The sequence below is a fragment of the Copadichromis virginalis genome, linkage group LG18 (assembly GCF_057382275.1).
Source record: "Copadichromis virginalis isolate Kocher_CV1m ecotype Utaka linkage group LG18, C_Virginalis_male_GT1.1, whole genome shotgun sequence".
Taxonomy (NCBI): Eukaryota; Metazoa; Chordata; class Actinopteri; order Cichliformes; family Cichlidae; genus Copadichromis; species Copadichromis virginalis.
Window position 1 is genome coordinate 28,026,866 of NC_140635.1, and position 24,815 is coordinate 28,051,680.

At 41.3% G+C, this 24,815-nt stretch overlaps 1 protein-coding gene across 7 annotated transcripts in view; it reads left to right on the forward strand.

Annotated features, from left to right (window-relative positions):
• The window catches only part of tnk2b (tyrosine kinase, non-receptor, 2b), a 59,504-nt gene that overhangs the window by 24,199 nt on the left and 10,490 nt on the right, over nucleotides 1-24,815 (forward strand). For 3 of the 7 annotated variants that reach the window (XM_085438169.1, XM_085438174.1, XM_085438171.1), the window contains exons 1-12: nucleotides 1,991-3,270; nucleotides 15,590-15,767; nucleotides 17,020-17,090; nucleotides 19,299-19,568; nucleotides 19,841-19,993; nucleotides 20,209-20,372; nucleotides 21,301-21,420; nucleotides 21,613-21,739; nucleotides 21,850-21,996; nucleotides 22,199-22,293; nucleotides 24,037-24,231; nucleotides 24,458-24,549. In XM_085438169.1, coding sequence (XP_085294295.1) covers nucleotides 3,190-3,270; nucleotides 15,590-15,767; nucleotides 17,020-17,090; nucleotides 19,299-19,568; nucleotides 19,841-19,993; nucleotides 20,209-20,372; nucleotides 21,301-21,420; nucleotides 21,613-21,739; nucleotides 21,850-21,996; nucleotides 22,199-22,293; nucleotides 24,037-24,231; nucleotides 24,458-24,549 — 1,693 coding nt within the window. In that variant the 5' untranslated portion in view covers nucleotides 1,991-3,189. Of the gene's footprint in view, nucleotides 1-1,990; nucleotides 3,271-12,164; nucleotides 12,889-15,589; nucleotides 15,768-17,019; nucleotides 17,091-19,298; nucleotides 19,569-19,840; nucleotides 19,994-20,208; nucleotides 20,373-21,300; nucleotides 21,421-21,612; nucleotides 21,740-21,849; nucleotides 21,997-22,198; nucleotides 22,294-24,036; nucleotides 24,232-24,457; nucleotides 24,550-24,815 lie in introns of those variants that run through there. The other 4 variants (XM_085438170.1, XM_085438176.1, XM_085438173.1 and 1 more) reach the window with 4 other exon arrangements.

Sequence of the window (24,815 nt, forward strand, 5' to 3'; positions counted from 1 at the left end):
GTGAAAGTCTGCATGGAAAAATTGTTTAGGAATTTTAGAAAAATGTGTATCAAAGTAAAACATGCTTAAAAAATCACATTCATAACTAAATGGTACCTGCAGTCTGAGTTTCTTGTGGAAAGTATGGATGCCTGCTTGTTATCAACCCACAGTTTGAAAATCCAATACCCAGAGTGGGTATTAATCAGTGGATACTGCGTTGCTTAGTTTAACTTCTATGAAAACACCATTGAAGCACAGTTTTAGAGAAGCCTGTGCTGTCATACATCTTTCTTTCAGGGCAGACTTTCCTTACTTTAGGAAAACAAACATACCCGCATGTATTGCAGGAGTTGGCATCTGGATGCTGAATTAACCTCCATCCATTCCAGACCAATTCCCAGGCTCTGAACTGCTAAGCAGTCAAAATCCTCACTTTCAAAACTACAGCAGCTGGTAACCTCAGTTCTCAAATACGTGCAGAATGTTGTTAAGATCATAGGTAATGCAACACTGTGAATCCCACCCGTCATGACTATTTTTAAGAAATGTTGTTGGCCATTAAGGTTGAAAGCTCTTGAGATTTTTTACTCCACTAAAAAAGTAAATTCATATAAAGAGGTTTCATTTAAGATTGAGCTGTAAGAGGGATGGAATAATAAAACACGAAACACGAATCCATAGCAGGGGTAAAAGAGGAGAGGTCAGCATGTACTGCTACAGTATGAGTTGATATTACTGCCCTATAAATACACTAAAAACTTGGACACAGTAGGTGTCTGAGGACCTGATTTATAATAAATGCAGAATCGCTGACCTACAGTGTGTGTAACTGTGTATTATGTGTGCATCCAAATCGTATCACTTACATTTGCAGAAATAATTATGCGCAAACCATGTGTTTCTTTGGAGGCGTACGCATATCACGGCTGATAATTGATTTTATATTCAGTTCTACTCTTCCAGCAATAATGGAAATGACATAATCGAGATAAAAGGTTTATTCTGCAATTTTTTTTTCTAATGCAAGTAAGGTAAACCACGACATTTTGGATTTAGATTTTGAGCGAGAAACAAGAAAAGAAAAGAAAATTGACAAATTCTAACTTTAAAAAGTGGTGACGTCATGGTGACGTCAATATTGACCAAAATAATAATTTTTTAACTTCAATTACGCAGTCTTGCTGCTTTTGTTCCACTGCTGTGTTGTGTTGCGTGCCTCTCAAATTTGCAGAAGTCTGCTTCCGGAGGACCAGATCACAGAAAAGAGGAAGAGGTGGAGGAATGAGAGCAAAAAATGAATGTTGTGCAGTGGGCTGTAAATAACTGGCCTAAGGACATCAGCAGGACTGGAGTGGAGTCGGAGATGGAGAAGAGAGCGAGAGGAGGCAAAACAAAAGAGGGGCGAGTTTTAAGGATATGAAAGTGGAAGGAATAAAGAGTGACATAGACTGAGGGGAGGAGGAGATCATGCATGCGTAAACAAATACTCTGTGCTGTCCCAGAGTGCTTTAAAGATTTTTTTTTTTCCTCAATGGCATCAGTTGGAGCGATGGGGAAGTGTCGTGTGTGCGTACGCAGATGCACATGCGTTGTTCTTTTATTCTATTTTCCTCTTCACCCAGATGTCCACACAGCAAGGTCCAGATGGCTTGGATGTCCTCTATACTGGAGAGCTTTACACACACAAACACAGACAAAGCAGCATGGCCATGTTTTTCTCCCTCTCAGAGGGAAGATTAACTCTCCTCATTAGGGCTCCCTCCGCCTCTCCACCTCTCGCCTGACACTCTCCTCCCCCTCCCTTTCCTGTTGGCTTGACTTATTCTCATTGGCTGCTTTTATCAGGACCACAGCTGAGTGGATCACCGTGGCTACAGAACACTGGAGCGGGGAGGAGGTGGGATGGGTTGATGTTGCCACGGTAATAGAAGAGGCGACCACTCGCCAAATCATCGAGTGGGGAAAAAAAAGTGGAAGCGTGTGGAAAGCGGGTTAGAGGGTTAGGGCTCGAAAGGAGAGGAGGGGGGGAAAAACAATAACAACAGGCGAGGGATTAGGCATCGACCGAGCAATCAGGAAGTCCATTTAGGACAAAGCAGAGTCCAAAATGCTCCCAGACTTCAGTCGGCATCGTTAGAGCCGAGCCGCTGGAATGAATAAAAAACCACACAAAGAAGGAAGGAGCTAATTCAGGTGAAATATGAAAGACGTCACCCGGACGACCGCTGCCACTGCTTGCTGTGATTTTTCACTGCCGATGAGTAAGAGGAGGTAAGCTGGTCATGGTAGTGCCTGGGGCATGGAAATGGAAACGGAGAGAGCCGTCGCTGGATATGAGGAGCATGCGTCAGCATTAAGGAAGGGTGAACAAGAGTCAGAGAGAGAGAGAGAGAGAGAGAGAGAGAGGCAGGCAGTGACAGCAGAGATGAGCACAACTGAGCACAAGAGAGAGATTGAGGTTAGAAGCTGATGTGAGGATACAAGCGGAGCCTGTTAGACTTTTCACCTTCTGTGCCACACCTTGGCTTCATCCTCCTAACACTCCCACCTCTTGACTGCAGCAACTCCAAGGACCCAGGCTGGAATTTCATTGTCTGAGGGACAATAATCCTTGCTGAATGACTTCTGAATGATCATTTTCACACCCCAGAAGCTTCTTAATGCTGCTGACATATGAAAAGGACAGACCGTTCAAGAGGATTGCATTCTGTATATCTTCTCAAAAGCGGAGCTACTCCTGCCTGCACGAACTGAATTGAGTTATTCATTCTGTATTAAGAAGTATTGTTTGCAGATTATCAGCACAATTACACTTCTGAAAACTGTTTCCATGAGGATTAGCAGCTTTGTTTTTAGAGACTAGTCAGTTCCTGTCACAAAGGTGTGAAAATGAAGAACTCATTGTCCAGCCATTTTAAACGAATGCTGACTCAACCTAAACGATGAAGACAATGAAGGTGGTATTACTGGATGCAGGAGTGACAGCAGAGTTAGCAGAGTAATAAGACGTATTGTGCCAGGCGTTGCAGAATAATGCAACGCCGCTCCGTGAACGACGCCCAGAATATCGCACTTGTCTTCCTGCATGGATGTCGACGCGAGCTGACTGACCGACTGAGTGTGTGGGTTGCTCACTGGGCTGGAGCAGCAGCTATTTGAGGACACGTAGCACCCGAACAGGTACCGGCTGGGTCTCAGAACTCCACCATGGGGGAGACGGCAGAATACCAGAGACTGCAGGAGACAACAGAGTCGGATTACCAAAGGCTGCCTAGCGATGATGAAGAGGTAGACCTGTGCAGTTCCCTTTATTTTACAGTAGTAGGTAATAGTAGGTAATGGACTAATTTCAGCCAGCAGTATGAACCTGTCAAAGGGAAATGAAATGATGATTTATGCTTTCGTAGGTGTCTCTGTATTTCAAATCATTGCCATTGTGAGCATTTATCTTGTCTTGTTCAGTGTCACACTGGCTGTGTCATGTCCAAAACACTTTGGTGAATGTACACAGCTGTTTTCCTGTGACATGGCTTTCATTCCTCAGTCAGTGTCGGGCCGGGTTTCCCGACATTTCAGCATCCTTTTTCCCTTCGTGTCAGTTTGCGTACTGATGGTTTAGCACCTAATCAGGTGATCAAGGTGGTCCATCATTTTTAGTGTTAAATAATGTGGAAAATTTATAAGCTTTTTTTTCCTTCCCCCAAACAGACTCTTTGACACGTCAGAGCATAAGGGGTAAACAAAGACAGGTGTAACTACTGGATGCCACTAAGTTTACTTTAGTTTCAGTGGCATTGCGTGTTCATTGTCACACTATCCCGGCTTGCTGAAACACAATATTACAACGGCCATTGTTCTTAGTAACACCTGTGGCAAGACATACGTCTGCTGAGGGGAAAAAAGTCTGGTTGGATTGTGCGAACATAACTCCACTTCATAGATCTCCCAAAGTGCTCATTCATCTGTCAGACAGTACTAGCTCTTTTACCCATGTATGTCAGTAGCGCCCTGCTCAGCACAACACACGGCGCTTCTCGCCCACACACGAGGCCGAGTTATTGCATGCAGAGCCATGAGGTCACTGATGAAGTGCTGCAGAATGAGGTTGGTGAGAGGCAAACTATGACATTTTATACCCTCCCACCTATTCTGCAAAGCCACACACAAACACACACACACACACACACACACACTATTTCACAAATACTGTGAAGGCCCGACTCTTTTTTTTGTTTGTTTGGCTTTTAGGCTGGCCGTTTAATTTCCACATCAAACCATTGTGAAACATCTCTGTTGCCTTTTTTTAATGTTTTCAACATCAGAAGAAAATGTGTAGAATCACTGAACTCAGAGCTAGATAAATAAGTTCACCAGGTCGGTAATTCACCGTTTTACCCTTTTTTGTAGAGATGTTGTAAACTGAATAGTTTCAACAGTCTGCAAGGGCATTACATGTCAGGGGTGTGTGTTGCTGTCATGTTTAGGCTGGAATAGATTATTTAAAATTAGGAGTTGGCTTAAAGAAACAAGAAAAAACTGTCTGGTATACAGTGTTGATAGTTTGGTCTTTACTGTATTTTCAATGTGATTAAAATGTGGCTAAAGCAGTTATTACTGGTAACTAAAACTAATTTTGAAAGAACAGATGAAAGTACAATAAAGGTAAAAATTGGACTTGAAACGTATTGTGAATAATAATAAATAAACAAAAAAATACAGTTTTATTTATATAGCACATTTAAAAACCTGAAGGCACGCCAAAGTGCTTCACAGTAATACGGAGAAACAACATAAGTACAGATCAGGCACTAGCACAGACAGAATGGAGGCACTAATAGACCTTAAGAGTTAAGTAAAATGGGTATCAAACCTCAATACAGGAGGAAGGTCAGATCGTGAATACAAAAATATCTACTAAGAAGATAAAAACAGCAGTAAAATTAATAATAAAATAATACATTAGATAAAAAGTTTAAAAAGGGTATTAACTGGTCAGGAAAGCCAGGTTAAATAAGTATGCTTTCAATCTTGATTTAAAGGATTGGACAGAGTCCGAGGCACGAATAGAAGCAGGGAGATTGGGTGCAGCTGAGGCAAAGGCACGATCGCCTCTGCTCTTCAGTCTAAACTTAGGTCTAAAACACACGGGAAATGTTAAGTCTTTGTTCATTTGGTCAAATATTTGAAATTGTGATATGTAAGCTGCCTGCACAATGTTTCTTTTTGTATTTCTTTTTATACAATTTTTACTGTAATGTGTATCCTAAACTACTTAAAGTTATCCTGTAACAAAGTAAACAAAATAAATATCAAAAACGAATGAAAGCTTAACTGAAATGTGTAATTTCTACCATTAAATGTAAAAATGAAACAAGAAAATAAGAAATTAATTCAAAATTTAAAAACAAAAAATCTAAATTTAAACAAAAAACTAAACACAAACTGAAAATATGTAAAAAAAAAAAATAAAAATTGCCTGATTTCAGTATGGTGAGAATTACAATTTGAACTTTTTCAAAATGGATGTTATTATTTATTTATTTATTTTTTACTAATTTACTTATTATGTTTGTTTAAACATTTTATGGTGACTTGTGTTTAAATGGAATTGGGTTCAAATTTGACTCACTACCGCTGCTACTTCAAGCAATGCCCTGCGCTGGTCTTCCCTGACATGTACTGGGTTTCAGCCCTCCGGGACCTGCTGTTGATAAGCAAATATAGGGAGAAGATAAATGAATGTGTAGATGTGTGCGGCAGTTTAAATGTGATACTGTCCTGTGTGTGTTGAGGATCTGTGTGCTAGTTGAGCAGAGTTGAACCGATGGACGCTGCAGCTGTTGTGCTCTGTTTGGGGCTGAATCAGATCAGTCTCCTTCCACAGCTGCAGCTTTGTGCTGAGTACAGCGGTTTTTCTAGGGTTAGCTTTCAGCGCCACAGCCTGCAGCTGCCTCATCTTATTCTGAAACTGAGTGAAAAACACTTAAGGGTAGATGTACGGAAAATGTAGGTGTATGGAAAATACTTATTGTGTTATTAGAGTGACCATTTTATTCTCCACACAGATATCTTATGGATGTTTTTCCCCCTGTGGAGGATGAAGGGATTAGCGGGCAAGCTTTATCTGAAAATGATGAATTTGTGTCGGCCGTGAGTATGGCTGGGCATCCACTGTGTTTGGAATAATATGAATGTAATAAGTAATTTCTTTTGATTGAGCTACCTGCTGTGATAGATTTTGAGTTCAATCATTTTATTCATGATATTTGATATTTATTTTAATGGCTCCTCCTTCTCCCTCTTAACCTGCTTTAAGGGATCAAAGAAAGGATTGCTCAGTACGGGTGTATTTCATTGTTTTGTGGGGGTTGTTTTTTACAGTCTGGCATTATGCATATTAGGTCAAGCTACCAAAACAACATTTGTTGACAAAACACAGCACATATGTTCCTGAAAACTGGAAGTGATGACCTGGAAGCAGGCCACTGGCATCCAGAGCTCTCATCTTTCTCATAATCTGTTCATGGGCACATTAACGCTCACAGCCTCACACCGCCTCTCCCCTCCTGGCTTTGTGAGTAATGAGTTCCTGTGGACGGTAAAGGGATTTAAGGAAAACGTAAAAGCCAGACCTTGGGAGATAGTTGCTATCTGTGACATTAGGAATGATGGATCTCTGTATGTCTGTGCATGCTGTCCTCTGTCAGAGGTTTTTGTGTGTTTGTGTAGATATTGTTCTAGCACAGTTTCTAAAGTGATTAATGTAGTTCTACTACTCCTTCTTCTTCACTCTGCATTTTTGGCACCCGGCACCCAAAACGCAGTTTGATGTTTTGTTACCAAAATGTTGGAACTTAGTTTAGAAATACACCGGTGCCCAGTAAGCTAACTTAATTCCCAACATAGTGCCTCAGGATGAATCTAGTCGGTGTGCATGCCTTTGCATGCCTTCCTGTATACAGTGAGCATCATATTACAGAATCTAGAAGTGTGTGTGTGTGTGTGTATACCTGTTTACACATCTGTGTGGGGACCAACAGCCACTAGTCAGCACTAAAGTGCCTGTCCTCACAAGTTTGATGGCATTTTTAAGACTCAAAATGTAGTTTTAGTGTCAGAGTTACAATTAGGTTATGGTTGGATGGAGGCTAGTGTTAGGCAAACATTTTTGATGGTTAGGGTAAGCAGCTAGAGAAACATTATGTCAACTAGATGTCCTCACTAAGATATCAACACGAGAATGTGTGTGTGCGTGTATGTGCATGTGTGTTTCAGTACTGTAACATAATAGAGCTCACAGCATGTTGTTCTTCATAATCTTATTAGCTAGAAAGGTCCTAATCTGATGTCTGGTCATGATAATGTAATCTTCACGGTCAAACATTTAACTTGGGCTTTATAGTATTAGTGTCCTTTTGTAAAGCCACTCGGTCAGACTACTTTGTGCATGCGTGCGAGGTCAGACAGCAGTCTTAATGTAAAGCTAGTTGCAGTAAATCTGTAAAAAAAAAATCCAAACAGTTTTATCTAATTGAATAAATTTCATCGATCTTGATAAACTGGTCACATTTAGCTTCCTCCAGGGTCGTCACCACAGGTGATCAGGTTATTGTGATGTGATATATGTAGAACTTGTGTGGAAAAAGACGGCATGTAAAAGTTTATTTAGCTTACTTTAGCTTTCTACTTTAGCTTTATTACCATGAACATTGCACAGAGGTGTATTTTGACCCAAACTAGGGCGTAAACCAAACCTCAGTCAAACCAAACAGACAGTGAAAACTGGAAAGAAAAAAAAAATCAAGAAAATCGACCAATTAGCAACTGAAATTAGGTGTTTACTAAACTATCAGCAACTGCTTTTATATCAACGGATGAATGAAAATTAAAAAAGATAAAGAAGAGATGGGAGAAAAACCATGTGTTGATGTTGCATAGCTTGTTCACCAGAGGGCACTATGCAACTTCGCTATGGCACCACGCATGTATGGACGCCCAACCAACCAGCTGATCTGAGTAGTGTAAATGAGTAAGCAACTACACAAAATAGGTGTTATGGAAATCTGTTTGATTTTATAAAGGAAAAAAATACTGGCCAATATATCAAAATATCACATGTTTAAGTCACTAAATATTGATATTGTTTGACACAAATGCCATCACTACAGTCATATTGTGACTTACTGTAACTACATGGTAATGCCAGATAGAGCCCTGGTTTTAAATGCTATCTGGTTCTGATTTAAAAAATGACCATAGTTTTCATCCAATTCATCCAAACTGAGATTTCAGTTTGTTAACTTTAAATTTCAAGATATTTACAATTTTGAATCAAAATTTTCTTCACTTTCAGCATTTGAATCCTAATTAACTCTTGAACTTATTAGGACGAGACTTTTCTCGTTATTTCGGCAAGCAATAAAAAAATTGATAATAATTTTTTGTCTTAATCACCAGCCACTAGTTGTCAAGACACCTCGGGGCTGTGGCCCCCCCACACCCTCTAGCAGATTATTACAAGAAGGAACCTTTTAAAAAACAAAAAACAAGCGCGTCCATGCTCACAGGTGTACACACGGGTGATCACACCCACAAACTGCACCCTTTTTGGCTCCTACCTCAGGGCACACTGTGTTCTGTTGGTCTTGTGTGCTGCACAGTGGTGTTTAGTGTTTGGTATTTGCTGTCGTATTCCCATGTATCATTGTGGTGTTGTTTGTTCTGTTGCTCTTGTTCTCTTCTGCTTGTTTTCTTTTTTCTTTCTCAGCAGGTGACCCAGGTGATTGATATATGCATTTTTTTCTTCTCTGCCTGTTCTGTTGGTTTTTGTCTTTTGCCCTTCTCCCCCGTCCCTCTTCTCAGCTGTTTCTCTTTCCCTCTTTCTTTCTCCCCTTCTTTCCCCCAGTCAAGTCTGTCCCGTATTCAGTAAGTGAAAATAAAAGAAACAATAAAAGGTGAATCAAATGGACCATTACGGCAAGGCTGGGATGGTCAATTTGGTAAAGTAAATCCGTTGGGCATCTTTCTTTGCCTTTAGACAACAAATCTGATGGCAAAAGAGCCAAACGGGACAGGCCAAAAAAAAAAAAAAAAAAAAAAAAAAGACACCTCGAGGCATGGTAAAATGGGCTGTTTTTCCTTAGTTGGATTTTGTTGCCACTGGTCATAAACTGGCCCCACATAACCAGAAAGGCAACTGATAAAAGTTTGAGTGACCTGTGTAATCCCAAAGTCTTTTTAGAGTGGAAAAACAAATGCTTGTCACACACAGAGCAATGAAAACCCCTCATATTAAGATTTGGTGCCCCCTAGTGTTCATATGGCAACAATACATATTGACTTATGTTAATCGTATTGCTCTAATCTCCTTAGTCAGGGGGCAGCTGATGGCTCTCTCACACATTCCTTCCACTGATTTCTAACAAAACATCAGATGAAATTGGATATTTGATGGTACTCTACACAAACGCTGCATTATCACACACACAGCTTCCCGTTTCACTAAACTGCCACACTGGTGTCGCCATATTTCCTCTTCTTTTTATCCCAGCCTATCTCTTTATTTGTTTTTTATTTCTTTAATTTAACAAAAGGTAATTAATAATGAGTTCTGTTTGAAGTGGTTTAAAGCTATTGCTTTTTTCACCTTCATTACTGTTGAATCATGTTGATTAATCAATCCAACTGACACTGACAACTGATAATTGTTCAGTGTTGTTTCTTTTGATGAATTAATGGACAACATTTTGTAAAAATCCAGTTATGTTAGTAATGTCCTTCTTTGTCCTGCTGCTGATTTTCAGGAATGTGGGCTATTTCATAGCATCTGTTTCACAGTCTTGTGAGTTACATAAGTGCTCCAAAGCAAACATTACTTCCTTATTTATCATATCACTGAAGCTAACTTTACTGTGACAAATTCTATATTGGCATCTATTAAAATACGGCTGATGCAAAAATCTGAATAGTCTAGGGAGGTAGTTATGATATTAATTGGTCTACGTGATCCTTATGATTCTGGATGCTTGACTCATATAGTAACTATAATATACTTTAATGCAATGCTGTCAAACAAAAGCAATAGAGACTCTGTAAACTAAGAAATCCAAACGGAAGGCATGGGGATTTTTAGGCTGTTCTACTTATATAAAAAGTTTGGTATCCTTAGTTGGCTTGTGTTAAGGTGATGACCATGAGCTGCGACTTTTCACCTGTGTGAGGGCCTTGTGGATTTATACAGTATGGATGTAGGATACAGTAGGCCATGTTCTCTTAAAGTTTTGGCTGATGTCATTCTGATCCCTCTCCATGTGGGCAAGGGGCACAGTAAAGAGACTCCAATGTGGATATCATCAGCTAGCACACTGTTCCCTGTGTTGATGACAGTATGGCCGCCTGCCTTTGCCTGGCTGACTTCGTTGAATCTATTATAACGTCACTCTAAAGTGAGACAATTTGTTCACTTACACATTACAGTTAAAAATAATAATTTTTATAAATCAAAACATTCAAATAAAGTCATTTAGACAGCTGATTAAAGTACACAAACTACACAAATAAATTGGTATGCAAACTCACGCTGCACAGCATCACCCGCCTCTGACAAAGGCCTGTTTTCCCGTCTCTGATTAAACTCCAATACTTCATGATCAAACACCATTTGTAGTTTTTATTTCCATCCCATAACACCTCTGCCTGCTCGCCTTCTGTCCACCCTTAGACTAGTAAACACAAAACTTCCTAATTCAAAGCAGAAGTGTGTGGAAGTAAATGGAAGAGAGAGTAAGACAGAGGGAGCGTTATAAAAAACTAAATCTAGTGAAAAGGGAACAGCTAAGTCAAAGTGTGGATTGATGGGCTAGACTTATGAAAAACAGCACAGCGAGCGAAAGAAGGGGGAGGAGGAGTGGTGAAATCAGAAAGGCAAAAGTTTAATAATATCTGCCCACGGAGGCAGACATGGCTTATTGCCACCACTGGTCTGAAAAACAGCCGCTACGGGTTTGTTTATAGTCAGCGTAGTGGAAGAGAGATAACATTTTAGAGGATTAGAGGCAGGAAATAAAAGGCAGCACCAAATAAAGAAGAAAATGCAAGAGTTTGGCCAGATCCTCAGGGATAAAGAGGAGGGACAGAAGGAGGCATGGGAGTGAAAGAGAAGGGATTAATGAAGGAGTGAAGAATAGGGAGGAGAAGGGAGATGGCAGGAGTTTTAGTCAGCGCAAAAAAGACGTCACAGTGACAGAAAAGGAGTGTGCGAGTTTACCGCGGTTAAGTGACCTGAGCAGGTCTTATGTAATCATAATTATATTCATGTGGGTTTTTTCTTCACTATTACTGTAAACTATTAGTCATCCACTAACAGATATCTGTAAATCTGTTTTGCACATCGTGTGGTTCATACCTCAGAAATTATTCATACACTATTTCATTGTCCGAATGATCCTGGTGGTTAATGATTGGTGCTTCGAGTATGCTTCTGGGTTTGTTAAGCAGATACTCTTACACAATGCGTTGGTTAGAAGTGATTAAAGATCATAACAAATAGATTTAAAATGAAACTTGGAAAAAATATATAGTAGGAAAATCTACTCGTAAATCATAGAGATAATGATTGCCATTCAACAATACATTTCAGTTGAGAAAATATTACACTAAGCAGGTTGGGAAATTCTGCAAGGCAACAGAGGGAGAAGCTGGAAGAGCGCTTGGGGTGTGTGTGTGTGTGTGTGTGTGTGTGTGTGTGTGTGTGTGTCTTTGGGAGGTTGCATCACAGGAAACAAGCTCCCCCTCCTGCAGTTGAATGTGACCCTTTGGCCCTGGATCAAATGCTCCTCCGGGCTGAATACCATGAAGCCTCTGTCCTCTGCACCACGCTCTGCTCTGCACTGCACGGACGGCAGGAGGAGGGTGGGTGGGGGGTTCGGGGGTCAGGACAGATAGGGTGAGGAGTGGAGTTGCAGGAGGGGGCAGGATAAAGGGGTAGAGAAAATTTGGCTGATGCAGAAGTGAGAATTATAAGCAGTCAACATGAAGCTCAAGCACATATGCTACCTGTAAACAAATGCAGACTGGCCCCCCTCCCTCCCCCCGCTGGCAGACATGCATGTTTTTAAAGCCTAAAAAGTGGAGCCGGAGACGCCGACTCTGGCTCGTCTGTTTGTGCTGCCGAGGGGATTGAATCGGGCAGAAGACGCTCCTATTTTTAGTCCCATGCGCGATGGAGGGATCGAAAAGCAAACAGACAGTATATGCACAGGCAAAGCAGAGAGAGCGAGACGGAGAGGGAGAGAGAGGGAGAGAGAGACAGAGGCAGTGAAAGGAAGGGAGGAAGAAGGAGTGACTTATTTGTGAAGTTCTGCAAGTTTGGATGACTGGCTCATTGCTGTCTGAGGAGGGCACATGGCTGGACTTGGGCAGAGGGCAGAGCTGGGAGGCTTTCTCTGCTAGAAGCAGCAGCTTCCATTCGCTCTCCAGCCTTCTTTCCTAATATTACAAGCCAGTTTGAGTTCTCTTCTGCATTCTCAAGTGCTACATAAATGCCTCTTTGACTTCTTGTGGGGAGCTGAAGCAGTAGAAGGGGCTTAGAGGAGGATTGACCCCGCCATGGAATGCTGTAGATTTGCGTGCAGGGTTTCAGGAAGTTTTTCTTCCCCTTCTCGGGTTCATAGGTTTGGGTCCGGATCCAAAAACTGTGTGCGCTTCTTAGAATTCCCTCAGAGACTCAAACCAAGGGTGCTGTGGCTCTGGTAATGATTTAAAGGACAAGCAACAACCACGGGCCATTTAAACGTGTATGCACTTTATTTGCACCTACATTCATCCCAGACGAAGGAATTCAGGATGCGACGCTTTGACAAGCTGAAAAAGACATTCCCCTTCCTGGCACGCTTTCACGTATATCGAGTAAGTCTGCTCTGCTGGATTGTCTACTCTCCATATTCCATTGAGGGGATATCTTCTTTAGCATGACATGGATGCTTGTAACTATAGTCAGAGTCATGTGGTTTAATTAGTTGTTAGAATACATGAATCATGAATATGGTATGGTGGAGGTCAGTTGTCTCTAAGTGTGTGTGTGTGTGTGTGTGTGTGTGTGTGTGTGTGTGTGTGTGGACTCTCCAGCTGGTCTGAGGCTCTCCCCAGGGATGGTTGTTATTGCAGCAGGATGTGAGAGCAGAACCGATTTAACACAGGACATGATTTTGGCCAGAAGGTGTAGGTTTGTGTGTGTCTGTGTACATGCGCCTGTGTGAATATCAGCACCACCTTGAGGAATTCGTTCAGGCCAAAAGCATTTCTCAGCAATGACACCATGTTGTTTCTCTGCATCTAAATTCCTGCATCCCTCATTTATTTCTCTTTGTTTTCCTCCCTGTTTGGTCGTTTTCAATATTTTTTGAAGTAAACGCTAAGCTTGGACAAGTTTAGTGCAAACAGGCTTAGCTTCTTAATCTGTCAGCATTTCATGATGCTTCTTTAAAATATGGTGAAATGAAGGAAAGTATATAGATCACTAGTTAGTTCTGGATTTCTAGCCCTGGTTGGATTCTTCAGAGTCTTAACGGAAGTCATTTCTAACAGTTGGGATGCAGCATTTCTTTCAAGTTTAACCTCACATCTTCAAAATGTACATTTTCTACTTCCTACTTTAGGAGAAGTTAAGCTCCTGATGACGTTTTACATAAACTAAATAAAGGAAGGACCCTGTTTTGTTTGGAGAAAGTATAATTTGATGATCTCAGCTGGTGAAGATTCATGGTGTATCAAAAAGAATTCAAAAGGCTATATGTTTCAAAGTAATGGGCATAGACGCTTGCATGTAAAGTTTTACATACAAAACTTGCATCGTTTACACGTGCTCAGTGTGTCCCCAACCAGATACATGGCACACATCAATACGATAACTCGTCCCAACCACCACATGAATCTTTTAAATCCTCGCTTTCTACCAGTACATGTTTCGACTGTTACCAGTAAACAGCTGCGGATTTAAAGCACTTTAAAGTCAGATGTTTCTTTTTGATACACCCTGTATAAAGCTCTTTCTTAGCCACCTAAATTAATTGTATCAAAGCTTATTTCTATGAACGTGTCTCAGGAAAAAACAAACCCAACATGCCTTAATGGGTTAATAATTTGTTTGCTAGTGGGCCAAGAAGTAGAAGCGCTTCATCTCCTTGATTTTGACCCCTCATGCCTCAAATGACACTGCCATGAAATGAGGCCCAAGAGAAAGCTGACTTGCGTCTTTGGCACCGTCCAGAGAAATAGCATTCTTTCTTCAGTGTTGACTGCTGCTGGGGAAGACTCCTGTGATTTCAAAAAGACAGCTGACCCATTTTTATGGTTATAGGAATGAATCTGTATCAGGATACAAACATCTGCCATAACCATTGGGGACTGAGCCCTCCCAATAAGTTGACCTCAGTCAGACCTCACATCTAAAATTCCTGTAAAATACAGAACAGCTATTTCTGAAAAGACATAGTAGATTTAGGGATAGATTTAGGGATTGGTCACATACGGGCTTTATTTTATGGCCCACCATTAGAAGTGTGTGTGTGTGTGTGTGTGTGTGTGTGTGTGTGTGTGTGTGTGTTCTTGAGCTTCTAAGGCCAGAGTCATTAAATAATAGGAAATGGCCTCTAAGCAAGTCCCTCAGGAAGTTTAAATGGCAGCGAGCAAGGAAGCAGTGACCTTTGTGACACTGTTCTCTGGACCTCGTAACCTCGCCTTTGCCAGCACAGGAAGTTCCTCATTCGCCAAGTCTAAATACTGATCAGTGGAGTGACCCCTTCAGCCAGAGCACCCATCGTAAAGTTTTGTCTGCCTTTATGTGCGGATTAGGAATGTTTCTCTTTTCCATGTGTTGTTAAGCTTGGTTTACAAGTTTACTTCCTTAAAGTTCTGAGCAGGTGTAGCTGTTCTCCAGCAAAGCTGTTTACTGTCTTGAATTGAACTTGCATCAGTTTGAGACGATAGCTTTGTGAAGAAGCCCATCTAGGTTTAGGTTTCTGGTTACGTTAAATGGATGTTTTTTGTTTTTACGTTAAAGATTGATGGGCTGACTCGGTGTTGTGAGGAATTGCGGTGAAACCGTTTCGGGGCCACGTCTGGTTTTTGGACGTTTGGACATCAGTTTTGCATAATATATTTCTTGTATTGCTCTTCTTGTTTTTTGTTTTTTTTGGCACATTCATGTCTGAGCAGTCTACAGCAAGTCAGCCAAAAACAACTTTCTTTGTTTTGAGCTTAACTTTATTGAAGACTAAGTGGTTTGTTGACACCACAGTGACATCAAATTGCAGTGAAAATGACTGTTTTCATTGTTTTTATCCTTTGATAAGTAGCTTATGCTACAGTATGTTTGCCGCTTTAGCCCCCTTGATCTTGAGTTTGTGACTTGATTTTTATAAGCAATAGGCTGTTAATGATTTAGTTAAGAGGGAGCTGGCTCCAAGCTCAGTTTCCTTTCTTTCTCTGTTTGTTGATGGCTGACTTCCTTTTTGAGTGTATTTTACGGATTTTGGAGCATGCATTGGGAGAGGTGTTGAATGACTATTGAATGGGCTTAACTCTGTGTGTGTCTTTGTATTTTTATCAGAAACTGGGCAGCAGCATGCAATGTGAGGAAGGGACGGAATGGTTGCTGGAACTGCTGATGGAAGTGCAGCTGCAGCAGTACTTCTTACGGATCCGAGATGACCTTAACGTCACACGGCTGTCGCACTTTGACTACGTAAAGAATGAAGACCTGGAGAAAATCGGCATGGGTCGACCCGGTGAGACACAGTACCTGCGTGTATGTGTGTGTTTTTGTCAGTGAGTGAATGAGAGAACCGCAGTGTTGTTGTGCCAAAGAAGCTCATCCAGATGTTCATTTGGCATGTCTCTCTTGTGTTTAAATTTGTATTCCTGCTAGTGGCTTCCAGTGTTAGATACTTAGTATAAATGTTCCTTATTCAAAGGAAAAATCCTACGGTTTATCTCCTGTACTCTTTGTCCATAATTTGTGATCTAAAAATGAACTACATCCCCATCAGCTTCAGTTTGTCCTGTAGTTTTAGTGCTAATTAGCAAATGTTGTAACTCTTTCGTGCTAAATTCAGATGCTGAATATATTTAACATACATTATAAGTCTTAAAATATTGATGTTGGCACTGCCTTTGTTACCAGGCTGTAGACTGTAGAAGTAGATATTAGCTTTTAGCTCAGAGCGGTGGTTTAGTGTAGCTAGATATCTGAAAGCATGGCTGTTGTTTAGTGGCTTGTTTTTATCAACTCTTTCAAGACTGGAAATGAGCGCAAGACACAGAATTTCTGATTCCAAACTACAACTTCATAAAATCATCATTTACTGTCTTCTCTGCTCATGTGTTTTATTTCCTAATAAAGCAGTACTGGCCTTTCATAGCTTAATGAGCAATTTTTATATTTATGATTACTTTTGTTCTCTGTATGCATCTATACATAGCCTTAAGTATGACTCTTGTGTTCAGTAATGGCACTGTGTCATTTGGCTCATCCTTGATGTTGCTTGAACAAATCCTGCATCACTAATGCATTTAATGTCATTACAAAGTCACAATTTGTAATTAGGTACAGTGAGAGTGGATATTAAACTGTCAGATCTTTTGTCTGCGGTGTGTATAAAGTGGATCACAGCAGAATTGTTCTAAATCCAGTTACTGAAGCCCTCAGGGCCTGTGCTTCACAGCCGCTTAAGACTAATTACACCCACTTCGCATGCTCATATATTCCCTCACATGTCTCTCCACTGCACAGCTCACTGCTCTCTGGCGTTTTATTATCTTTTCTTCTTCCTCCTTCCCTTTGCTTTTTGCTCTTTGTCTCATTTCATATCAAAGCTGGGTGTTTGGTTTTCTTCCTGTTGTGGTAAATGTGTTGAAATTCATTATGGTATACCCTTCTTTCACTCAGATTCCTCCTGATGGATCCTTGAGCAGTTGCAGTCCTCATTTGAATGCCTTGCCACTGACCTATTGCCTCTTTTTGTTTCTTCTTGACCGCAGGGCAGAGAAGGCTGTGGGAGGCCGTGAAAAGGAGGAAAGCCATGTGCAAGCGCAAGTCCTGGATGAGCAAGGTGACAGACATAGACGAGCACAGCGCACATCAGAACTCAGTATGGTGCACGGTATATTTGGCAGGATGTCGCCACTGTGGAATCCGTCTGGGTGTAACAGTGTGGATACAGTACCACAGTAACCTGCGCCCTCCGCGCAGATATGATCAGCACCCCCTGAATGAATTCTGGCATCAGTACGTTGTAATCTGAGGGAAAGATGTTAACATAGTCGTATGTGCTTAAAAGCAGCCTTTAACTTAATACTGGCTGTTAGTAGTGCAGAGGTTTTAAATCAACCACAAACATTCGTGATTGTGGTGAGGTGTCGCTAAGAGAAACTTTCCTTTCAATTAGCACATTTTTTTTAGACCTGTGATGATTATAGGAGAGTTTTGTATTTTTTATATAAAGAGTAATTTTTCTCCTGAGGACACACGAGGAGGGCCACCGAGTCCATATTCAGATATAAACATACACACACTTACAAGGCTATTTTTGCTAGGACATTCATTGACATTGCATTCCCTAGTTCCTAATCCTAAACTGAACCATGCCATCTTAACTGCCTTAGCCTAACCTAATCCTAACTTAAGTGCTGGCCCATAAAAAGGGCCTTTTAAGCAAGGACCAAGCTAAAAAGACCTCATTTTCCAAAATGTCCTCAGTGTAAGGCTCCCAAACTCAAAGTAGTTCTCATAAAGATAGTTGGAAACACACACACACACACACACACCCTGTCACAGCCAGCTGAGGAAGCAGATTACTCTATCTGAGGATAGTGCCAGAGGCGGAGGCAGACAGGTGTAATTTTAGATGGCAAACACCGTCCTGTGAGAACCACGGCTACACTCATCCAACACATGCGCACCCACACAACTCTGACGGCTTCTCCTCAGTATCCTTCTCGATGGTTAATTCCTTTGAGTATTTGCGTCAGCATGTGTATTACATACCTCGCAGTTTTTGTCTTTTAATTACCCTTTGAGTCTTTTATTAAAGGAAAGTGAAGAAGTAACTTAAAGCAAAAAAAAGCTCTGTCTCTTTAAGGGGAATTTAATAAGACAGCATTTTGTGAATGCAGCTTGAGCCGCATCTGTGTGTCACCGACCCTTATGACTCCACTCGTGTGTGTGTGTGTGTGTGTGTGTGTGTGTGTGTGTGTGTGCGCGCCATAGTCAGAATTATTTAAATATCCAGCCCTCTATTTGAAACGAACTAACCACACCGTGACCACACAGAGGTGGTGTCTTTCAAAAAAGGTCTGCAGCATTATGTCATGTCTGGTCCAGTGTGAATGTGAAACCACATACCGCTTGCTACTGTTTATATCCAGCCAGTCAAATATGTTTGGCACTAGATATTCATTGACACCTCTTTTTTACTGATGACATAATTTCTGAGTACTGACCTTATGTTCATGAGCCAATAAGAGATGTTTTTAAGTGAATCCGACATCACTGATTTGATACGTAATGTAGTATTTGTGTTACCACCGTAGGAGAGGCTCTTCTAGTGTTTTATCTGACCTGTTATCGGCTTGATTTCATCCCTGCTAGCTAATATCACCACCAGTTTCTGTGAACTCCTATTTTGGTAAACAGTCTAATTCAAGTCCTCTAAACAAAGGCTTCCCTTGGTGGCGCCAAACGGCACACATATTTTTATGGGTTCGGATTTAGGAGACTGGCAATGAATCATTAACACACATGGACACACACACACAAATGCAGGCATGTGCAGCACACAGAGCCATTCAGGTCACTTAATCTAATAGGGCTTCTTAATGAGTACTTCCTAACAGCTAAGTTATTCCTGCTGTGTTGTTAGTACTTAAGCCAAGAGGCAGGAAATTTCTAAGTATTTTGTGTGTGTGCAAAAACATGTGTGCTCATGTTAGTACATGTGCATGGAATTTTATTTACTTTTTCCACAAACTTCATGATGTTTTCTTTATGTGTAAGCTTCATTTTAAAAATTTAAGCCATTAAAAGACCTCGCTGCACACACAAGAACTTGCAGTAATGGTTTTGAGACTGCTTGTCAGACTCTCACCATGGCACGAGTGTGCTTTTCAACCACCTGCTATTATACATAAATTGAAAAAGGGGGAACCAGGATGTAGAATGTTGCTGTTTATGCAAAATGTTAAATTATGCTCATATTTTTATGTTCTAGTGCCCCTCTCTCTGCTTTCACACGTCTTCATTTTTGTCTGTTTCTCTCCAGGTTTTTAGTGGTAAACGTCCAGATGGAGGAGACATACCCCAGCAGGGTCAACCGGCTTCCTCGTTTCGTAAGCTGTCTCCCACACCACCTCTGGGCGTCGGGGAGGGAGTCCTAGCCACGCAGCCCAGTGGTGGCACTCTCCTCGACGGGCAGCAGCAGGGTCTGACCTGCCTCATCCCAGAGAAGGACTTGACGCTGTTTGAGAAGCTGGGCGATGGCTCATTTGGCGTCGTGAAGAGGGGAGAGTGGTTGACACCTGCGGGGAAGGTGGTGAGGAGGCATATTGTTATACCATTTATCCACAATTTAAAAAACAAAACAAAAACATGTTGGAAATATGAAATAACTGGAGTGTGCTCACACAGTTCTTTTGCATGAAACATGTTGCTTGTTTGCATCTTGTCTAGGAACAGATAAAAGCAGGCGCATGAATGTTTGTTTTTTTTCTTTTGTTTTTTAATGGGATTTTCATGAGAACTTTTTAGACACTTTGAGTATGAGGAGAAGCAGAATCTGATGTTTGAACTCATCATTTTTTTTAGCTGAACGTGGCTGTGAAGTGTCTGAAGACAGATGTGCTCAGTCAGCCCGACGCTCTGGAGGATTTCATCTGTGAGGTCAACGTCATGCACTCGCTGGACCATCAAAACCTGATCCGCCTCTACGGTGTGGTGCTCACACACCCAATGAAGATGGTAGTGGACACACAGAAATGCACACGCACAGGGAAAAATATACAGACAGATAAATGCGAGTGCACATAACCGTTTACAGTAGCTGCTTTAACTCGGGGCCGATATTCTCTGTGTATACTTGCCACATATGCAAATGCGAAAGGACAAAAGATGCTTTGAGTTTGTCCGTTCTTTTCACCCATGCTCTATTTCTCTTTTTCACCTGCATGCTGTAGGTGACTGAACTGGCACCTCTCGGTTCTCTGCTGGAGCGTTTGCGCTGCGTTCGTCCTCAAGGCCCAGTGTTGATCCACACTCTGTGTCAGTATGCTGTGCAGGTGGCTTGTGGCATGGCTTATCTGGAGCAGAGGAGGTTCATCCACAGGGACCTGGCAGCGAGGTAGGGTGCAGAGCTTTGGTAGAGGCAAAAAAAAGGTAAAAAACTACTGAAAAACATACATTGCTCACATTCAGGAATAATTTTTCTGCTGTGGTGAATTATTTATATTGCCTCTCCTATTCCTCCACCCAGAAATTTACAGGCCATTAACAGGAGACTTGGCCCATAAGCACAATGAGTCACTGGCTGGAAGCACTGGGTGGTCCAAGTTCTTGGTCTTGCCAAAATTAGACACTTTCACTTAAGTGCTGACACTATGTAGAGGTCTGGGGAAAAACCTTAATGGCCGGTACAAATGAGTCACTTTACCAGTTAAAGCTGTAATAAAAGGGTAATGACTACACACAGCTGCTGCGTTAAGGTTTGCTGAGCTCTCTGGGCACGCACTGTATCCTGTAGGCTGGAAGCGTTCTGAGATAAAGATCTGCTGACTTTCTAACACACCAAAAAGTTCATAACAGATAAATCTCTTTATCTGTTATGGCACACCATTTAAGCTGCTTTAGCATGTCCACAAGACCTAATCAGTGACTTGTCATATCTGTCACTAACGTCTTGCTGTTTCTCTTCCTGCCTCTGGCTTTCATGTCTGCACATGGAAAGACAGGGAACTGAACAGACCCAAACTACTAGAAATAATAGTTCTCTTTACATATTAGTAGATCGAACTAAAATATTTATTTACTTGTAAATGAGTTTAATCTTTTTAGTCATGCTCAGTTTCAATAGATCCTACATCTGCAGTCTTGTGCTTGGCCTATCAGTAAAATGCATACGGACCAAGTCTCCTCTACAATTATTATTGAAATAGTTATTATTAAGAACATTAGTTCTACATGTAGAAGAGTTCGTTCATTTAATGTTTTCCAGCTTGAAGGTTCATTTTAGGATTTCCAGCTAATTGTTAACATCACCACCCTGTCTGCAGGAACATCCTGCTGGCCTCGGCTCACAGAGTGAAGATTGGTGACTTTGGCCTGATGAGGGCGCTGCCTAACAACCACGAGCACTATGTCATGCAGGAGCATCGCAAGGTCCCCTTTGCGTGGTGGGTGGAATGAACTCATTTCATTGTTGCTTTGTTGTTAAAACTATCAGCCAAGGCAGAATTTAGAAATCGTTTTTTCAAAACAAATCCTTACACCAGGGAAACACCCCATTTAAATCCCTGCTCCACACTTATGCTCAGACTGTGCACAGCTGGTTTATAGACTGTAGTGTATTGTTTTTCATGTTACAGGTGTGCCCCAGAGAGTTTAAAGACCAGAACCTTCTCCCATGCAACAGACACTTGGATGTTTGGAGTCACCCTCTGGGAGATGTTCACACACGGTCAGGAGCCTTGGCTGGGTCTTAATGGTAGTCAGGTAAACGCACAAAAAGGATCAACAAAAACCAAACTTCTGAAGCCAAAATACATAAATTTGCTCATATAGACAGTGATTCATATACCGTAGCTGTACTCTTTTGTCTTTAGATTCTCCATAAAATTGATAAAGAGGGTGAGCGCCTCCCTAAGCCAGAGGATTGTCCACAGGATATCTATAACGTCATGCTGCAGTGCTGGGCTCAGAAACCTGATGACAGACCAACTTTTGTTGCTCTACGCGAGTTCCTGCTCGAGGTGGCGTTAGCAGTCATTTAACCATCGCTCTAGGATTTAAACATGCATGTTTTCTACATTCATTTAACTTCTCTGCTGACATCATGTTGTTATTATATAAATTTACCATTAGCTCCACCTAGTGGTGCCATTTCAAAGAAAAAAGTGAACAGGCTGCTTATTAAATCTGTTATATTTTTTCTGTCTTTGTCTCTTTTTTCAGTCTATGCCTACAGACATGTGTGCTCTCCAGGACTTTGATGAGCCTGACAAACTCCAGATCCAGGTCGATGACATTATCACCATCATAGAGGGGAGGTGGGTGATAAAAGGTCTTAAAATAGTGATTAAACCGACACATCAGGGGCGATTCTAGGTTCAGACTTGTGGGGGGGCTCAGCTCCCAATCCTAATGGATTGCTTTGTAATTAATAATGACGCAATATGCTGTTTGCAAATTTAATCAACCCTTTTCGCATGTGCAGACCTTCAATTGGATAAACATTACAATGGGATCTTCAAAGGCAACCTAATTAGTTGGGGGACCTGTTGTTATGTGTGACGATAATTCAGTGTCAACAATCAGAGTTTTCAATCTTTTCCACACGTTTTAGGGTGGAGCCTTTAGTTATCAAACTCGATACAAAGGCTCAGTCGTTAAAGAACCATTTGTGGCAAAGCAGAAAAGATGAAAAACGTGCAAAAAAAAATTTCAGCCTCTTAACAACATAGAGGCAGTCCACCAGCTCATCAAGCACTCACTCAGTACAGACACTGGAAAATCACACTGCTAGTCCATAGACCTGCAAACGAAGCAAACTGCTAATAGCTATTTTATATTAATACAAACCCTCATTTATTAAGCAGACTCAGCATCATATATCAATATGCTCTCTTTAGAATGTCCACTGGCATTTTTTAAGTTAGACTTTGTGAATAATGGCATTTGATATTGCTCCCTCATTCTTGCGGTTCTTCTACAAGCTCTGTCTTTTCTCTCTCCAGCCTCCTCACTCGACTAGAAACTAGAAAATAACAAAAATATAATCTTATAATAATAATTATTACATCAGGCACAGAAAACAGGAAAACACACTGCTTAGTTATGTGAACTCATCATTAATGAATGTGGGTAAAAGAGAAGCTACAGCGTTATCATTTCTGGTGAATTTGACTACATGTCCACTCTTACCTGTTTCTTTTTGCTCTCTTTGCTGTCTTCGTCTCTCCCTCTCTATCCTCTCTCAGTCTTTGTGCCGTCACCCAAAAGTTAAACGTTACTGTGAATAAAAGACAAACTGATCTACATGATCCATATCAGTTTATAGCAATATTCAAAGTGAATACAGGCTGCTGCTGGACATAGACAGGCATTCACCTTTTGACTTGCTGTCACCTGGATCTGATGCTGTACTGTAAACAAACACTGGAGCCCAATTTGACTAGAATAGGAAAATAAATATTTATCAAAGTCAAATAATAAAGTACAGCAGCCCCTTGGTTGGCAGCTCCTGATATACCAGCAGACTACTGTTTTTATTTTATCCTGTAGTGTTATAAATAGACAGATAGACATTTGAAGATATTTCCAGAAAACAATACTAAAATACCCTATTATTAGTACTATTAATATTTTTAGGGGTGCTCTGATTACATTCGGGTATGAGTGAGCACCCCCCAAATGGGTCTAAACTCTCCTCTGCAACATACCAACCCCACTACTGATAAATATTGTCTTGAATGCAAACACAGTGCAGTGCAGAGAAGTGTGCAAGGCTGCACTTCAGAGTCCTCCCACAGTCCAAAGATGTGTTTGTTTATCAGCAAGTCTACATTGCTCGCGGGTGTGAATGTGAGCGTGAATTCAAGGTTTTCCCCCATCTGCCACTCAGTGTCAGCTGGTACCAGCTGCAACCCCCACATTCACCTCCAACAGATGGGCCTGTAGCTAATGCAAGGATGGAGTATGGGCTGGAAAAAAACACATCCTTGACTCTCAATGTCAAAAAGTGGCAGTCTGCTTTCATACCCAATATAATTATCTGTCCTAATACGTTTCAGGGCAGAGAATTATTGGTGGCGAGGTCAAAATAAACGCACCCTTAAGGTCAGGCAGTTCCCCAGGAATGTGGTGACTTCTGTAGCAGGGTTGTCTGCACACGACATCAGTCGTCCACTCAAGAACAGCTTCATCCACACAGGACATGGAGACACCAATCCCCATCGCTGCTGGGGCTTCCCTGATAGGATCGATGAGTAAGAGACAGCTTTTGTTTATTAATTTTTCAAGCTGAGTTTGATTATTTAATGAACGTGAAATGGCATTCATATCATGCATCTAGAAATGTTTTAAATGGTCTTTCGGTTGGGCTGCAGTGATAGTAAGCACTCACCAATAGATGGCACTAGCGGGCTGCTTAAGCTGCTTTATATGCAGTCCACTGATGTTTCCTGCATTAACATGTCTCATTCTTGCCGACAGTTTGTACCTCGGGAATCCCATGGATCCTCCTGACGTTCTGGGCTTGGACCTCAGTGCTGCACAGCCCACACAGCTAGCAGGACGAGCTAAAAGTGAGTGAAAGAGCTCTTTATAGAAATGTATACCTGTATGATGTATAACTGTTACCAAAAAGCTTGCCTCAATACCTCTTCAGTTCAGTGACAGACTGAGCAGATGATCATATTCCTAATTTTTAAAGAGTGCTTCTTTCTTCTTCTTATTTCCATTATGCATTGCTGGTTGAAATTTCAAGATCTGCTGCTGCTGTGCAAAAAGACACTGAAGAGCTTTTATCCTAATAAAGCTTTCAGATGTAATGGCGCTTGCTGTTTTTATT